This window comes from Vipera ursinii (assembly GCF_947247035.1).
Source record: "Vipera ursinii genome assembly, chromosome: 2".
NCBI lineage: Eukaryota > Metazoa > Chordata > Lepidosauria > Squamata > Viperidae > Vipera > Vipera ursinii.
In genome coordinates this window covers 276,665,980-276,682,902 of record NC_139513.1, presented here as the reverse complement: position 1 = coordinate 276,682,902, position 16,923 = coordinate 276,665,980, and the positions used below count along the sequence as shown (strand labels likewise).

At 38.4% G+C, this 16,923-nt stretch overlaps 1 protein-coding gene across 1 annotated transcript in view; it reads left to right on the top strand.

The window, feature by feature from the left end:
- The window catches only part of LOC310634991 (sperm flagellar protein 2-like), a gene marked incomplete at its 3' end in the record, with an annotated part of 89,169 nt that overhangs the window by 57,560 nt on the left and 14,686 nt on the right, over positions 1-16,923 (top strand). Inside the window, exons 18-24 of the mRNA XM_083353528.1 lie at positions 69-226; positions 6,169-6,327; positions 8,959-9,042; positions 10,896-11,023; positions 12,157-12,284; positions 12,383-12,521; positions 15,731-15,868. Of these exons, the coding sequence (XP_083209654.1) occupies positions 69-226; positions 6,169-6,327; positions 8,959-9,042; positions 10,896-11,023; positions 12,157-12,284; positions 12,383-12,521; positions 15,731-15,868 (934 nt within the window). The remainder of the gene's footprint in view (positions 1-68; positions 227-6,168; positions 6,328-8,958; positions 9,043-10,895; positions 11,024-12,156; positions 12,285-12,382; positions 12,522-15,730; positions 15,869-16,923) is intronic.

The window sequence follows — 16,923 nt, the reverse complement described above, 5'->3', positions numbered from 1 at the left end:
CCTTTTTATTTGGATTATGAGCATCATTTCAGTATTTGTGATCTTGATTTTGATATTTTATTATGTAGAATTACAGGTTTCCTGGACACTTGGCCTCAGTTGGAAACTTGGTATTCTGAACAACAAAATATACTTACAAAAGTCACTGCAGATATTGAGGAAGGTCTTATGTGTCAAAGGATAAAAGAAATTATAACAGGAGAACTCATCAAGATCCAAGCTAAAGGTATGAAATATTACTTTACATCACATTAAAAAAAGGTCAAAGAGTCCCTGCGGATTTTACTCCGCTAGTCATTGCCAATTACAGGGGGCCATGCTCATCTCTGTTTCAAGGCCGTTGAACCAGCACTGTCTGAAGACATTTCAGCAGTCGTGGCCAGCATGATGTTACCTTCCCAACAAAGTGATACCTATTTATCTACTCGCATTTGCAGGCTTTTGAACTGCTAGGTTGGGAGGAGCTGAGAAAAGTAACAGGAGCCTGTTACATGGCACTCAGATCTTGAACCTGGGCTTCTGGTTTTCCAGCCAAAAAGCCAGCATCTTAACTGCTGAGTCACTATACCACCCCTTACATTAGATAAAGTAAGCATTAATTACTGTCTTGGTGGAGCAGTGGGCCAATGCCTCCTTAAGTAACACCAGCTGCCTGCAATTAGTGCAGGTTCGAGTCCCACCAGGCTCAAGGTTGACTCAGCCTTCCATCCTTCCGAGGTAGGTAAAATGAGGACCCAGATTGTTGGGGGCAATAAGCTGACTTTGTAATAATGCCGCTTGGGGGGGGGGGGAAAGCCCTAATAAAGCAGGCATATACATAGAATGAAGGCTATTGCTAAGCACATTGATTTGTGCTTCTTAGATTGTAAGCCGCCCTGAGTCTTCAGAGAAGGGCGGGATATAAATGGGATTTAAAAAAAATATACTTTCTTTTCCCTTAATCTTTTCTTTATGCCCCCATAATGTTTAGATCATATTTTAATTTTCAGCATATCAAAACAGAGATCTTGCTTGCTTGTTCTTTGTGGGTTTGTGAAATGTCTTATATTGTAAAATAAGAGATAAACAGGATGATGTTTTTACGTGGTCTAACATAAAGGATGGAGCTTAGTATTAATATCAATGTTATTTTTTTCTATATTTTAAGTTTTCATTTTAAGCATTATTATATGCAAATTAAAAACACCACTCTTCATTTTTATTCTTGGTTGTTCATTTCACTATATTCTGTACAATTATGGAACAATGAAAGCAACCCTCCTCTTGCTTGTACTATCTGCTAAAAACAGAAGAAAATATTTTTAGAAATATCACATTTTTCCATGTTTATGCAACAGAGATATGTAAGTTCAGACTGCCTCTTTAGCTGAAGTTCTATGACTGTACATTACAGTCAAGATGATAAACTGGTTTGATGCTTAATTAATAGTATTGATTGAGACCATATCAGATTGTATCTGAGGTCAAAGACATTGAGGCAAACACCACCTGACCATATCTTTGTGTGAAGAAACTACACATTGTCTTGAGACAACAAATGGAGCCCTTTGAAACAAATCTTTGTTCGGGCATGGAGGATGAATGATATGGAAAATCCTGCCCTATTCAATGAGAATCAGTTCTCTACTCATTGGTAGCTAGGAACCTCAGTGTTAACCAACATTTATGTACAACAATAACAATCAATGAGGTGATTCCAAATTGAATTATTCTGGCCTATTGAAATAATGCCATTTTAATTAGCTATTTCAGCTGGACCAAATTTAGCAGCTACTCCAAAAGTAGGATGGTGAAGTTATTTGTCTTGAGGAATTAACTAAATGAAATAAATATAACAGATTTACTGTTGAATCTTCCTGGCCAATCTGTAAAAATAAACATTCTGTTTTTAGTTTTACAGTTATGAGGTTTTTATTTAAATTCTTTTCAGTGAGAACTACTGGTAGCATTTTTTTTGTTTCAGTATTCTTTTGTTCTATTATAGTAATGACAAAACTCCACTATATATTTAGCCATACCAATATTATTCATCCAGCCTATACTATACTCTTTCTTTCTAGCACAGTATCCTACCCCTGTGAACTGTGCGGAAATATCGTTTTTCCTTCAAAAGCAGAAGAGGCAAGAATTGTGCTCTTCAAAATTTCCTTAATCTTTTACTTATAAATTGTTCTGACTGCAATTTTTTTGCATAATGAATTCCTGTTACATTTTTTTCTACATAAGAGTTAATAATGCACAGTGCCATCTGAAATTTAGAATTGGAATTAGAATACAGTATTCTTTATTGGCCAAGTGTGGCTGGACACACAAGGAATTTGTCTCTGGTGCATAAGCTCTCAGTGTGCATACAAACAACAAGGTGACTAATCATAAATCATAAGAAACAAACAACAAAGTGATAAATCTTAAGAGACCAATAGGAGAAGGTAATAGGAAAGAAGAGAAAGATAATAGTAATACAGCCCTACTACATGGTTAGATATCCTTAGGCAGTGCTTTTTTTGTAAAAGAAAAAGGTGCCGGAACTCACATGTCACACGCCTACCCTACAAGGTTCCATCCAAAAAAGGTGCCGGAACTACGTTCTGAGCGTTCTATGAGAAAAAAGCCCTGTCCTTAGGCATAAGAGTGCTATGGGAATTAGGTGCTTGGCAGAGTGATGGCATGAGGGAAAAAACTGCTTTTGTGTTTAGTTGTCTTGGCGTGCAATGCCTTCTAGCAGCGTCCTGAGGGGAGGAGTTGAAACAGTTTATGTCCAGGATGTGAGGGGTCTATAGATATTTTCTCAGCCCTCTTTCTCACCCATGCAATACAGAGGTTCTCAACGGAAGGCAGGCTGGTTGCAATCGTTATTTTCTGCAGTTCTAACTATCCACTGAAGTCTATACCTCTCTTGTTTGGTTGCTGTACCAAACGAGACAGTTATAGAAGAACAAATGACAGATTCAATAATTCCTCTGAAGAGTTGTATCAGCTCTTAGGGCAGTCTGAGCTTTCGGAGTTGACATATACATGGTTGTAGTATTATTTAAGGTGATAGTCACAACAATCCTATTTGTTTTATTTCCATGAACAGCAGGGGACACATTTAGAATATTTCAAATATTTGAAAAATCACTGCTAAGTAGAAAATGGCAGCAGACTCTATCTTAACTCTGCATCTTCTCTTTTTCATTAGCTAGCAGAGTGATGTCTGTATCCAAAAACCAAAAACGACATGTAGAGCAGTTTCCTTTATTGTTCCTCACCTATAGACAGAAAACTTGTCAAACTAAAGCAACTATAGGTAGTTCTTGATTTATAACGGTTCATTTAGTGACCCTTTAAAGTTACAACAGAAGTGAAAAAAGTGATCTATGACAGATTTTCACACTAATGACCATGGCCATGTGATCAAATGCAGATACTTGGCAACTGACCCATATTTATGACAGTTTATTTATTTATTTATTTATTTTATTAGATTTATATACCGCCCTTTCCCAAAGGACTCAGGGCGGTTTACAGGGTATTTAAAACAAGAAATACAAAAGTTAAAAACAATTAAAAATTGCATCAATCCCTGAAAAAAAAGTAAAAACCCCAATTAAAATTAAAATTAAAATTAAAATTCTCAGCCTGGGCCACAGAGCTCGAAGAGCCAGGTCTTCAGGTCCCGGCAGAATGAACGGAGGTCAGGGGAAGTCCTGAGCTCCACGGGCAGCTGGTTCCAGAGGGCAGGCGCACCCACTGAGAAGGCTCTCCCCCTGGGTGTTATCCGCCAGCAATCTTTTACCGGCGGCACCCTGCGCAGACCCTCCCTGTGGAGCGCACTGGACAAAGGGAACTTGATGCTGGCAGCAGGTGTTCCCTCAGATATCCCGGACCCAAGCCATTTAGGGCTTTATAGGTCATCACCAGCAGTTGCAGTGTCCTGGGATCATGTGATCACCTTTTTGTGACCTTTTGGCAAGCAAAGTCAATGAGGAAGCCAGATTCACTTAACAACTGTATTACTAATTTAATATCTACAATTATTCACTTAACAACTAAGGCAAGAAATGTTTTAAAATAGAGTAAAACTCACTTAACTAATGTCTCAGCAGCAGAAATTTCGGGCTCAGTTGAAGTCGTAAGTGGAGAACTACCTGTACTGGCATCATTAAAGATATACTCTGAGAACTTCTAGGACAGCTTTGCTTGATTTCCTCCTGTATAAAAGCCATAGCTGTCATAGTCTTTATCCACCACTAGATGTCAGCACCCGTTTATTTTTCAAATTATTCAAAATAGAAAATTGTCTTTAAAATGAGAATCTTAACCATTCAACAATTCCAATCTTATCCAAATTTAGGTTTTATATTCATTTCATTTCTATACATTTTGGTCCTCCATGAAAGGTTTATTTAGCCGCTTCTATTAGTAAAAGGGTGAGGCAAAAATCCCCCTCCTTCACATTCAGAGGTTTTTTGCTTCTTGGGAATTTTTTTTTCCAGGAAAGTTAATAAGTAGGATAGAGAAAACCAATGATCTTACCCAGATTCAAATGCGATGTTTACAATCAGCTTAAACTAGTGCTTTTTGACTTCAGTTGCTTGTAGCTTGGGCTAGACCAGGGGTAGGCAACCTTGGCTCTTTTACGACTCATGGACTTCAACTCCGTGAATTCCTGAGCCAGCCATGCTGAGGGAAAAGGGAGATGTTTCCAAGCTGAGCCATGCTGGCTCAGGAATTCTGGGAATTGAAGTCCACCAGTCATAAAAGAGCCAAGGTTGCCTACCCCTGGGCTAGACTCTGAAGTTAGGCTAGCCTTTCTCCTTTGGTTTCTGGAAGGCTTATCCTGGACCGATCGGGTCAACCACCATCTCTCTGTGGTCTGTGGGACTTCCTTCCTTCTTAGCCGCCTCTTTGGGGCAGCTTCTGGCCCATTTAGGGTCCCCTAACAGGAAGAAATTCAGCCAAAGGGCACAGAGCCCCGAAATCCCTTGGCTGCTGTGCTACTGTGCAAGACCGGAAATCGGAATGAGCTATCTTGACCCTCTTCCTCACAACCAAATAATCTAAACTTTACTGTCTCTTGGTCCTCTGGAATGCAGCCCCTCCCTTTTAGGAATCTAGATTACATTCGACCCAGGTGTGCAGTGTTCTCCCAAAATGTCTTCTGGAATTATTCTGTGTATCATGATGTAACTTCCAAGGTAACCTGGGAGATTTTTAAATACTGGGAAGCAACAATATGAGATGGGGAGAGTTCTAATTTCGTATTGCCTACTGTTGAGACTTTTTCTTCACAAATACACATGCATCGTAAAAATTGCAGAAATACAAATAGCGTTGTTTTCTGTTGAGCTCTCTTGCCAGCCTGAAGAACTTAGGCAGAATATACACATCCTTGTGCATATTGCAGACATTTCCAGTTTACCTTTCCTCAAGGGAGACATGGCTCTTGTTCAAGGAGACTCAGATTGCCCTACCTTCTCCCTCTGATAAGATAAAGAAATTTAAAAAGATGGTCTTTTAAAAACTTTAGACAGATTTCCAGAGAAGATATGGAAAGAGTCCTGGATAAGGTATGGAGACTTTCATCTTCTCAACAATTTCTGAAAATAGTTTTGGACCTCTAAGAAAATGGAGCAATCTAAAATCAGTAATCAGTACCTGAATACATTAATTTAGATACTCAAAGCTGTCATCCGGTATACACTTGCTTGGGAATAAGTTTGAGTGCGGTAGAACTTACTACTGTGTAGACTTCATGATAAACCGGTTTAAATATGCATAGGTAAGGAATCTGTCTCTGTCCAGAAATTCTTGGAATGCCAATCCCATCGTTGCATATGCCTTTAGCCAAGCTGGCTGGGTTTGCTGGTAGTTCTAGTTCCGGCAGCATCTAGAAGTCCTCAAATTCCCTTAACGGTTTTAACTTGCACTTTGTTAATCTCTTATATATTATTAGGAAACAGATTAAATAGAAGCATAGCAGTTTTTATTTCTTTTATATTCATTTTTATCTTTTTTCTTTATTCATTTTTCTTTTTCCATTGTAACTATATGTGAATCCTGGGAAATAATATTCAAGACATTTGTTGAAAAAGTAATAGGAAATACTGTATTGTAGTTATTATATTTCATTATTACTATATTGTTTGTACGTTTGTGTGTTTTGCTGCTATTCCTTCATTGAAGCAAAGGAAAAGGAAAAGTTAGAAGCTGAAAAACAGAAGGCGGCCATCCTCCTTTTGCCAGAAGAATCACTCATAGAAAAGATGGAGGAAGCAGCCCCACTGCCAGAATCACAGGAGCTGCCACATCCACCTCCATCCCCTGACACTAAAGCAACTAAAGGTTGGTAGAACTTCATGCATGCCCTCCATTCAAAAACTGATGCTCCAAGATTTTTTGGCACCCATTTCTTTATGGTCACTTTTGAATAGTGAATAGGGACGCGGTGGCTCAGTGGGTTAGGACGCTGAGCTTGTCGATCAGATGGTTGGCAGTTTGGCAGGTTGAATCCCGAGTGCCGCGTAACAGAGTGAGTGCCTGTTACTCGTCCCAGCTTCTGCCAACCTAGCAGTTCGAAAGCACCTAAAAAATGCAAGTAGAAAAATAGGGACCACTGTGGTGGGAAGGTGACAGCGTTCCGTGCGCCTTTGGCGTCGAGTCATGCCGGCCACATGACCACGGAGACGTCCTCGGACAAGCGCTGGCTCTTCGGCTTTGAAACGGAGATGAGAACCGGCCCCTAGAGTCGGAAACGACTAGCACGCATGTGCGGGGGAACATTTTACCTTTTTTTATGCTGTCCTTCTTGCCCATGTACAGCTACAAGCAGGTTGTGGCTTTACAGACTTCTTTTCAATATAAGGAGATAAGAAGAAAGCACCTTTTGGTTCTAATTTCCTTGGTGAATTCCAAGGCCAGGCATAGAAAATGTGCAAAAAAAGCCCCTGAGAAATTTCATAGTGATGCATTGGGACAGAACCACAAACAGGGGCAGCGTGGAAGAAATGTACCAGCTCTGCCCATAGCATGATATTATCCTGATGCCAAAGGAGAGGGACGGTGATGTGTGTATACGTGCGCTCATCCAACCATATAAAGCTTTAGCAATGGAGATATTTTGTAATTTGATTAGGAACCTGCAGTCTTCAGATGATCAATGAAAGGTGGGATATAAATGTAATTAATAAATTAACCAGTGACAAAAAGTAAAAGCAAACAGACAGTTTTGTGACAATACTTTTCTATAATTAGATATATGTTATGCAATGTATATAGTCTGGGAGCCATGTGGTGTGGAAGTTAAGGTGCAAGACTAGGAGAGGGGATACTCAGGTTCTAGTCCAGGGGTAGGCAACCTTGGCTCTTTTATGACTCGTGGACTTCAACTCCCAGAATTCCTGAGCCAGCCATGCTGGCTCAGGAATTCTGGGAGTTGAAGTCCACGAGTCATAAAAGAGCCAAGGTTGCCTACCCCTGGTATAGTCCTTCCTTAGGCATGGAAAATAATTGGGTGTTCTTGACTCATTCATTCAACCCTAATCAGTATCAGGCTCTGTGATGAGCCACCTGGGAAACAATCCAGAAACATTGACTCTTCATGCATTGATAGTTTTGCAGTAAGAAATAAACAAGTACAGTGCAAAAAAAAACCCTTTTTGCTTTCCAAGTTGGGCTATGATAGTTACCATAACCTAGAATAAAGGTTAAGAAATTGGCAATCTATAAATATGATCAAGTTATTAGCTTGGGAAGGATGGTCATCTCAATGGGAAGAGACCTTCTCACAAATTTTTCTCTCTGGGCTCATAGATTGTCCCTTGCCATACACTTTTTAAAAAAATTAAATGTGAACTCTCTCAATATGATTTGTACAACGTGATTTATGAGTTTGGACTGGATAAGAAAATCCCTTGCAGCTGGGGAATGCACTTAAAACATGTTGACATCCCAGAGGGCAAAGCCATTAATGTCACAACACTGGAGTGTTTTACTTTTTTTTTATGGACCTTCTATGTTTGGGCTGAAAAGATGGATCTCTAGATGGCATAGACTAGAGAAAGTTCTACCCCTTTGCTGCCATCTAATAGTTGTATGGAGTTTTAGAACTCATTTATGGCAAGCCAAGTACTGGGAGTCATTAATTTTGAACTTTGTATTAAACAATCCTGGGAAAATTGACAGAGTTGGGGAATTGAGTTAATGGATTCAATGGGTACAGTTAATTCTGCAAGACTTAAAAAATCAATTCAATTGCCTATACGCCTTCTATGTCCAGTTTGGGAAGTATTTAAATAACTGTGTAATTCCCGAAAGACAGTAAAAGTGTTAAAATATTGGTTTAGTATATAGCATAATTTGAGAGTGGTTTATATAATAAATTGTAACTAGGCATAGCTTGGCATTACATGAAAACCCAATCATTATTATATTTCCTTTCCCTATCTTACCTCATCTACCATATTAAATTGCTAGAAGAAATGGAGAAAAAATAATTGGTTATTTCCATGATACACTTGAAGTATGGGCCAAAGATTTTTGTTATTATTCCTGATAAATAATTTCCACATATGTACAGCATTAGTCTCAGCTGTTTTCTCTTTTCCACTGTCTTATGATTTGATGAGCTAATGAAATTGGTAGAGAAAGCAGAAACTTACAGTGATCATAATTACTAGTTACTGCTTAGGTTCAGGCAACTAGTTTGGTTTGGTTATTGAATTAAACCATATTGGAATTCACAAAATACAGTGAAATCTGGTTTTGTTGTGAAAATTCAGTTGCTAGATCTTTAACTGATTTGGTAATATATATTATTCAACCCAACTACTATGAGCCAAAATATTTCTTTATTTGGGAAGTTATTTCCAAGTTCACTCTTATTTGAGTCAAATATTAGATCAGAGAAAAATCCAACTTAACAAAAGCAAGGTAATATATCTCAAAATATTTCATATCTATATTAAATGTCTATAGAGACCACTCCAGAGTTACCTGCTAAAGGTAAAAAGGGAAAGAAAGATGAAACAGTCAAAGGAAAAGACTCAGGAGCTAAATCAGGTGAGAATAATTTTGTTGTTAAGTTTAGTACTTATTGATTACAATATATTCTTGACTTTCATTTTCAAACAGCTGTGACATATTTTGATAATATTTTGGTTGACTGATTAATCAAAATAGAGTTGACAAAGAGAAGACAATACTTTTTATAAAAAGTCCTTAATCCTGAATGAGTATCACTGTATGAGACTTCACTTTAGGATGTGGGTAGAAGTATTTTATGTTGGTTTGGAAAATAATCTCTCAAATATGTAGGATGGAATAAAACTGGGCTTTGGATGCACTTAATTCATCCTGCCCAAAATGTGCAAAGATTGACCTATGCTGTATTTATGGTTAGCACGAAAACTTCATATGGCATGAAAACAATTCAGGCTGATAATGGAATAAATTGTAGCTTTGGCAGACATATTTGTAAAGACTGTATTCTATTTGCTGACTGAATTTCCTGGTAGCCATTTTAAATCTGGAAATGGGAATTAATATGTTGTGGTAGAGGCCTCTGGTATTTAAAATGTATATTTACACGGTCAACAAATCAGATGAAAAATCAATACTGAATAAAATTAAGTTGGCAGAATTTATATTTCCAGCTTACTTGTGGTTCCCCCTTCTCATACTGTATTCATGATGATGTCCCAGAGGTATAAACAAAAAGTGTAGCACACTTATTTAAAAGCTGCTATCTGTCACACTATGTCATATAAATACAAACATTTGGATTTAGGAAGATAGTAATTGAATGAATAAATGACAGGTTATTTTTTGATATGAATTAAACAGTTATTATATGTTGGCATTGACATTTGCATCAGAACCTCAAGTGTAATTGAACACAAGGGAAATGAACAGAAGTACAGATCCAAGATTGAAAAAAAAATGTTTTTGGAAACAGGTGATGTGATAACTTAGTAAGCAAGAGCAAAGAAGTTACAAGGAGTACAAAGAATCTCCAAAAAAAATCCCTTTCAGTGCAAGAACTAATGAAAGAGTAGTAAAATTGGTTGCCAACATGTGATGGAAAGCATGAGAAATCCAGAGGAACATAAATAACTAGTTCCCACTCTACTAAATATTAATCATACAGTATATTGTGGTTCAGTCATGGGGTGGCTAACCATCTAAAACTTCTACCTTTTCATTTGTTGCCATTGTTCAAAGACTCACTGTCCAGAAGAAAATGAATCATGAAAAAAATGAAGTCTGGGTCTAAAACACGGGTATCAAACTCGATTGCGTCATGTGATGTATCACAACTTTTTTGCCTTTGCAGAGCTGGGGTGGGCATGGCCTGTGCATGACGCATCTGGCCCAAGAGCTGCCAGTTTGACACCCCTAGTCTAAGATGTCTAATAGGGCAAGAAGCCCATGGAGAAAGTTTAGTGCAGGCTTGTATATAGATAGTAAGTCTTCCTAGGGTGGCCAAAACTCATTTTCTTTCCTTCCCAAGAAAGATCTTTTACATATACAGACATAAACATAAGCACATACTTACATAAACAAATATGCATATAAGACTATGATCAAAATCAAAGTCCCCAAATGTTGGTCCAGAAAACGCATTTATAATGATGGTGGCAGCTTCCCATGAGAGCAAGACATCAATATTTCTATACCAGCGGTAGGCAACCTCAGCTCTTTTATGACTCATGGACTTCAACTCCCAGAATTCCTGAGTCAGCTGACTCAGGAATTCTGGGAGTTGAAGTCCATGAGTCATAAAAGAGCCGAGGTTGCCTACCCCTGTTCTATACCATAAGACAGTCTAAAGATACTGTTCTCTACAGTTCTTAGGTAATTTCTTTTCATCTTCTCCCTGATAAAAATGCATTTTACTTTTCTTTGTATTTAAGGAACTCCACGAGGAAGAGGACAAGTGTCCTCTTCCCCTGAAGACATGTTGCCTCCTGATACTGTTGAACCACCTCCAATCAAACCTGGCTCAAGTGAATGGATTTACCGTGATGATCCATTACCCCAAGTAAGCTGTCCAGAAATAGCAGTTCATGATGATCCCTTCCTTTCCTTTCCTTTCCTTTCCTTTCCTTTCCTTTCCTTTCCTTTCCTTTCCTTTCCTTTCCTTTCCTTTCCTTTCCTTTCCTTTCCTTTCCTTTCCTTTCCTTTCCTTCCCTTCCCTTCCCTTCCCTTCCCTTCCCTTCCCTTCCCTTCCCTTCCCTTCCTTACAAAGTTCACTGATGAGAAATATGTTTTGTGATCCAGATCCACATCCAAATTAGACATCATGTCTAGGAATTCCTCCATGTCTAAGGATTCCATGTAGCTCCAACACTTCTAGAGGATAAGTGCATCAAGCTGAAGAAATTTGCTTTCTTTTTTCTTTTTTAATTTTGAAAGAAATCTTTGCCATATTTTATACAGTAATAGATTGATTTGTATACATTCCGCAAGTAGCTAAGAATGGCTCTTACCTCCTATCTTGCTAGTTCAGCATGATGTCATGATGGGTCAAATGTTATATAAAAATAAAACTTTTGAGAAAAGTAAGTTTTTAATATTTCTCAGTAATTGTCTCCTGCTGTTTCAAGGAAATCAGATCCGACTGTCAGCATTGTCTAATGACAGCATTAAGACATAATTTATGCTGAGTAATAGTAACCAACTCAAATAGCTAGATTCATACATCATTGTAAACTTTAAATGTAGAAGGTGCAACTGCTTTCCAACTTAGGCAGAGCTGCCACCATCTCCTCTGATTTTGCTGTGGAAAGGTTTCCAAGACTAGGGAATTTTAGGATGTTTAGAGTGAAACACAATCCATTCTATTTTTACATACTTCCCATTTGGTATAGCTACCTTTACAGTAAACTTGACCAAGCACCCTAGTAAAGAAATATAAAAAGAGAATAAAATCAGTGCAGTAAAATAAATAAACTTGATAGCAGGTCAGTTATTGCCTGGGGCCCTGGGCTTATTTAGCAGGTGAGAATGGATAAGAAATAACTTTCTTATCAGAAAACCTTGTATATAGGCCAAGAGGACCTTGGCTGATACATGACCAGAGGGTACATATGACATGCTCCCTTTCCCTTGACATTTAAGATAGGCAATGTATAAATAAATACACGTGAATTCTGTATTTTTACAATTCAACAGGAAGTGGCAGAATTCCTAGCTCCTTACTGGGAAGTAATAGAGAAAACATATGTCAGTAACATCAAAGCAACACTTCGATGCCTCAGAGATGAGCAACATGTTATCATTCATTACCTGTCAGATATAAGGTGAGTTTTGGGACTGTTTGGCTCAAGGAAACTTCGTCATGTCTCTTTTTCCACTGTCTTCCAACCCCCTGTATGGACTTTAATTTTACTGTTCACAGAAACCATTTCAAGGACTATTTGAAGCGTCCAGACCACAAGCAGGAATTTGTGACTCAGTGGCAAGTCGATTATAATTCAGTGGCTGATGACTTATGGGATGATGATGAAACAAAAGAAGAACTGCATCAAAGAGTTATTGTAAGAGTTAACTAAAAGTAGGAGATGATCTACTAATTCATAGCAAGTTGGTTTTGTTTCTTACTAAGATGAATGGGGCATTGTAGGGAAATATATTATTTATTTATTTATTTATTTATTTATTTATTTATTTATTTATTTATAAGGTATTTCAAGGTTTTATTTCTAAAAAGATTCCACTGAAATGAACTAGTGTCAGAAACATTATTATTATCAATTCTTCATTCCATGAAAGACCATTAGTTTATCATTTTTTTCAAAGACATTCTTGCAAAAGAAAAAACTTGGGGAAGAGTTTGGAAGTAGAATATGGAGTTTATTTAAATTTCCAGGTGGGCCTTGACTTACAACCACAATTGAGCCCCCAATTTTTTTTGTTAAGTGAGACATTTAAGTAAGTTTTACCCCATTTTATGACCTTTCTTGCCACAGTTGTTAAGTGAATCACTGCAGTTATTACTTTGGTTGTTAAGTGAACCTGGTTTCCCCATTGGCCTTGCTTGTCAGAAGGTTGCAAGAGATGATCACATGACCCCGGAACACTGCAACTGTCATTAATATGAGTCAGTTGCCCAGCGTCTGAATTTTGATCACATGACTCGGGATGCTGCAACGATCGTAAGTGTGAAAAATGGTCAGAAGTCACTTTTTCAGTGCTGTTGTAACTTCAAAAGGAAGGTCACTAAATTGAGGACTCCCTGTACTGTTTTTCAGTAGACATCAAGGATTAAGCATTATGTTTTAAAAGACAGCTTTCTGACCCTACTTAGTGACATCCCTCTCCCAAAGGAGATTGCATGTTCCACAGAATAAATATATTTTCATGCAGAGATTAGTGAACCAGTTAATGAATTGTATGGTTCATTGAATATAGGACTAGTTGTTTGCCACCCATGTGCTCTTAAATCTGCCAGTGAGCAGGTTTCCTTCATGTAGGGCAGAAAGCACTACCAGGTACTCAGTTTATGGTATCTAGCAAGAATCTAAAGATGAAAAGACTCAAAATTGGCTTATCTCTGAAGACAGACAGTAAATGTGGCTACTGACCACAACACCTGCTTAGGTTACTGGGAATGACAAGTTTGTTGTCTCAGCTTTCCAAGCAGCTTGGTGAGTCAGATAAAAAGGAGAAAGGAACAGCAAGTTTGTCTTAAACAAAGCAGTGCTTAAAACCTCATTGAGTTGAAGGCAATAATTTTCCACACTGTGGTGGAAAGTGGCACTTTTTTTTTATAAAGAAAAAGTCTCTTTTTCAAACCATCATAAACTACTGAGATGTAGGCAATGAAGTCATATCATTTTCTATTTAATGGGGAAAACTAAGCAGTAGAAAAACGCACTCAAACATGTAAATGGACTAGCAATATAATACTTTCAGTCTACCCGATATTATTTCTTTTGCAAGTAAAGTATGTTTTCATATAATAGAATAAATTAACATAATGTCAGTTTATGGAAATGTTTGCTTCGGTGTCACCTTTATTTTTTTCATAATTTCAGTATTATATAACTCATGAAAGAAAAGCTCTTCAGTTATTTGTCTAGATGTCAAACACAAGGCCCGGGGGCCGGATGCAGCCCGCAAAGTGGTTTCATGCGGCCCACGAAGCCATCCTGGAAACAGTGAGGGAATGGCCCCCACTGCCTTGGCCCTGGCCCAGAGACCCTCCTTCTGCCAGAGACCCTCAGATCTGTCCCACTCCTGCCCAGGCCCCCATAGGCACCCTTGATACGAACGATGTAGAGCTGGCCACGCCCATCCAGTAAGCCATACGCATTCTAGCCACACCCACCCAGTAGGCCACGCCCACCCTGGCCATACCCACCCGGCCCCCTGAGGGCAACTGCAATGCTGATGCGGCCCTCAATGAAATTGAGCTTGACACCCCAGAAAACACCTATAGCTTTAGTTCTGGGACAGGGTTGTTCTTGCTTTGCCTAATAACTGGAATAGTTGTTGCGTACTAATCAAAGTGTGATTCCCTCCAATTTGAGCTATTTCACTTTGTTAAAAAGAGAGAAATATTTTAAATTGCAAGAGACAGAGATTTCTAACAAGCATTTCATAAAAAAAATGCCACAGAGAAGCGTTCCCCCAGCACCTTATAATGATAATAAAAGCATTAGCCACCAATAACATATCCATCATATTGTACAGCCTTGGACTGTGTAAGTTAAGAATGGTAGTTTTTTCCAGATGCTCTGCATTTACATTTCCACAATTCCTTACTATTGGCTCAGTTGGCTGAAGCTGCTTGAAGATCTGGAAATCAACATGTTTCTCCTCCCTGTGTGATGTATGGCCAATAAATGGCATGGTGGCCTAGTGGTGAATACGCTTACCTCCCATTGGGAAGGTTGAGAGTTCAATCCTAGGTAGCAGCAGAAGTTCCTCTCCAAGGCTCAAAGAAAAAAAATGTCTGTTTCGAACTCTGCTTGGCGTCAGGAAGGGCATCCGCCCACTAAAGGATTACAGGGCCCCTGAAAGGAGTTTTTTGTGATATATGGCCCAAGATCTTTACCATAAAACTGATCTAAAAAACAATAATAACTCTGTATGATCTGATTTCTGACCCATTAGAACTGGTTTTGATAATGAAAGCTTCTGTAGAAAGAAAGTATCCAAGTCACATTCACAATTCACCTTTGCATGTGATGCACATTCCAGGCTTCCGTAGAGGATATTAGATCCATACTGGCAGCTTTTGTCTCCCGCCATTCCCCCCCCCCCGCCCCTGCCAAAAAAAGTCTCATCTAGTCCTTTATTTTTGCAGGCAGCAACAATTCTGGCAAAGAGAGGCTGCAGATAGCGCAGACTCCATGAAAAAAAGTTGTGTTTTGATACAATTAGTTTTTGTATCAGTTGCATTGAAACCATGAAAATGTACGGGTTTCTGTATGGTTTTGTACATATAAGGCAGTGATACACCATATTTTTGGCTTTGAGAACCACATTTGATCACTAAGTTCAGTGTAAACATAAACATTTAATTTGATTAATTGATTTAATATAACTTTGTACTCCTTAAGTCACCTTTAAAACTGATTATATTTAGAGTGATCCTTAGTCCCAGTTTGTGTAAAAGTGGGCAATGTAGCAGTTGATATCTGCAGTGGAATTGTATTTGGCTAGTTTATTGGGATGGGCAGGGAGGGTTGGGATAAAACTTTTTTGATGTTTTAGATGTTTAAGGTTTTGGTTTTTTTAGGATTTAAGGGATCGTTTGTGGGATATCTGTGAAAACAGGAGAGATGAAGCTGAGCAAGAACGTTGTGATATCATGAATGATGGCTGGTTGCCAGACCGAATTGGGCTTCTGATGAACCACATCTTTTCACTTATGCAGGTCTGAAATAGAACTTAAGCGATAGAAGGAGCTTTGCATTTTCATGTGTTATGAACTTTTGGTTCAATCTAGGAATAACTAGGTTATTAGAAAAATAGCTATTATAATTAATATTTTTCGCTATTCAAATGTATAGGTTTCTACATTTTGTGCCATTTGTTGCTTGGAGTGTTATTAAGTAACACTTCTATAATCCACTTGCGGTGGAACCCTCTGGCTACATAGAAAATGAATGTTCAAAACTGCATTGCAGCGTGGATGTCACATTCACATTGTATAGCACAATCCTTTGGGTACCAAATCACATTTCTCATTGCGATCTTTATTGTGCCCTCCAAATACCACATGTATAAACTCTGGCATGTGTAAACTCTTAGTTTGTTGATAGAGTTTTAGCTTTGTGTGACTGGATAGCTTTGCCTGTACAAACAAGTATCACAGTGCAAGTCTGGCCAGAGGCAACAGCTCCAAATCAATAACCAATTTGGAGGCGAACTATGAAAGGACACCAACATACACACACAAACAAAGACACCACCACCAGTCTACTCTTAATCTCTTGTCCATCTTTCAAAGCATCTGAATCCTAAAGGTGAATGTCTTCTCTCTGTGCCACTGGGCAGATATAATGAAATGGAAAAACATAAAATCATAATTGTCTATTAAATTTAACCCGCTGTCTATCCCCAACAAAATCTCTCCAGCTTTTGTCTGAAGTCATCCAAAGAAGATAAACCCAATATTCATTAAGTGTATCTCAAAAGAATCAGATGCAAGCATCCCGGTTCGTCATGTGCCTGACCAAAGGGATGGCATCATTATCTGTAGGCCCATAATGGACCCTGAATATAGGAGAAATATTAGACCTAAATGCAACAAAGTGCCCCCCAAAAGTTTGATAGCATTAGGACAGATACTGTCATGTAATTTTATCTTTATTGTATTGTATCTTGTATTGTGTCTTGTATCTTGTTCAACCCCAAGACCCCTGGATTGGCAAGCGCTAGATACAGATTTAAGGGCTCTAAGCTGAAACTTTTGACTTGATAATTGTC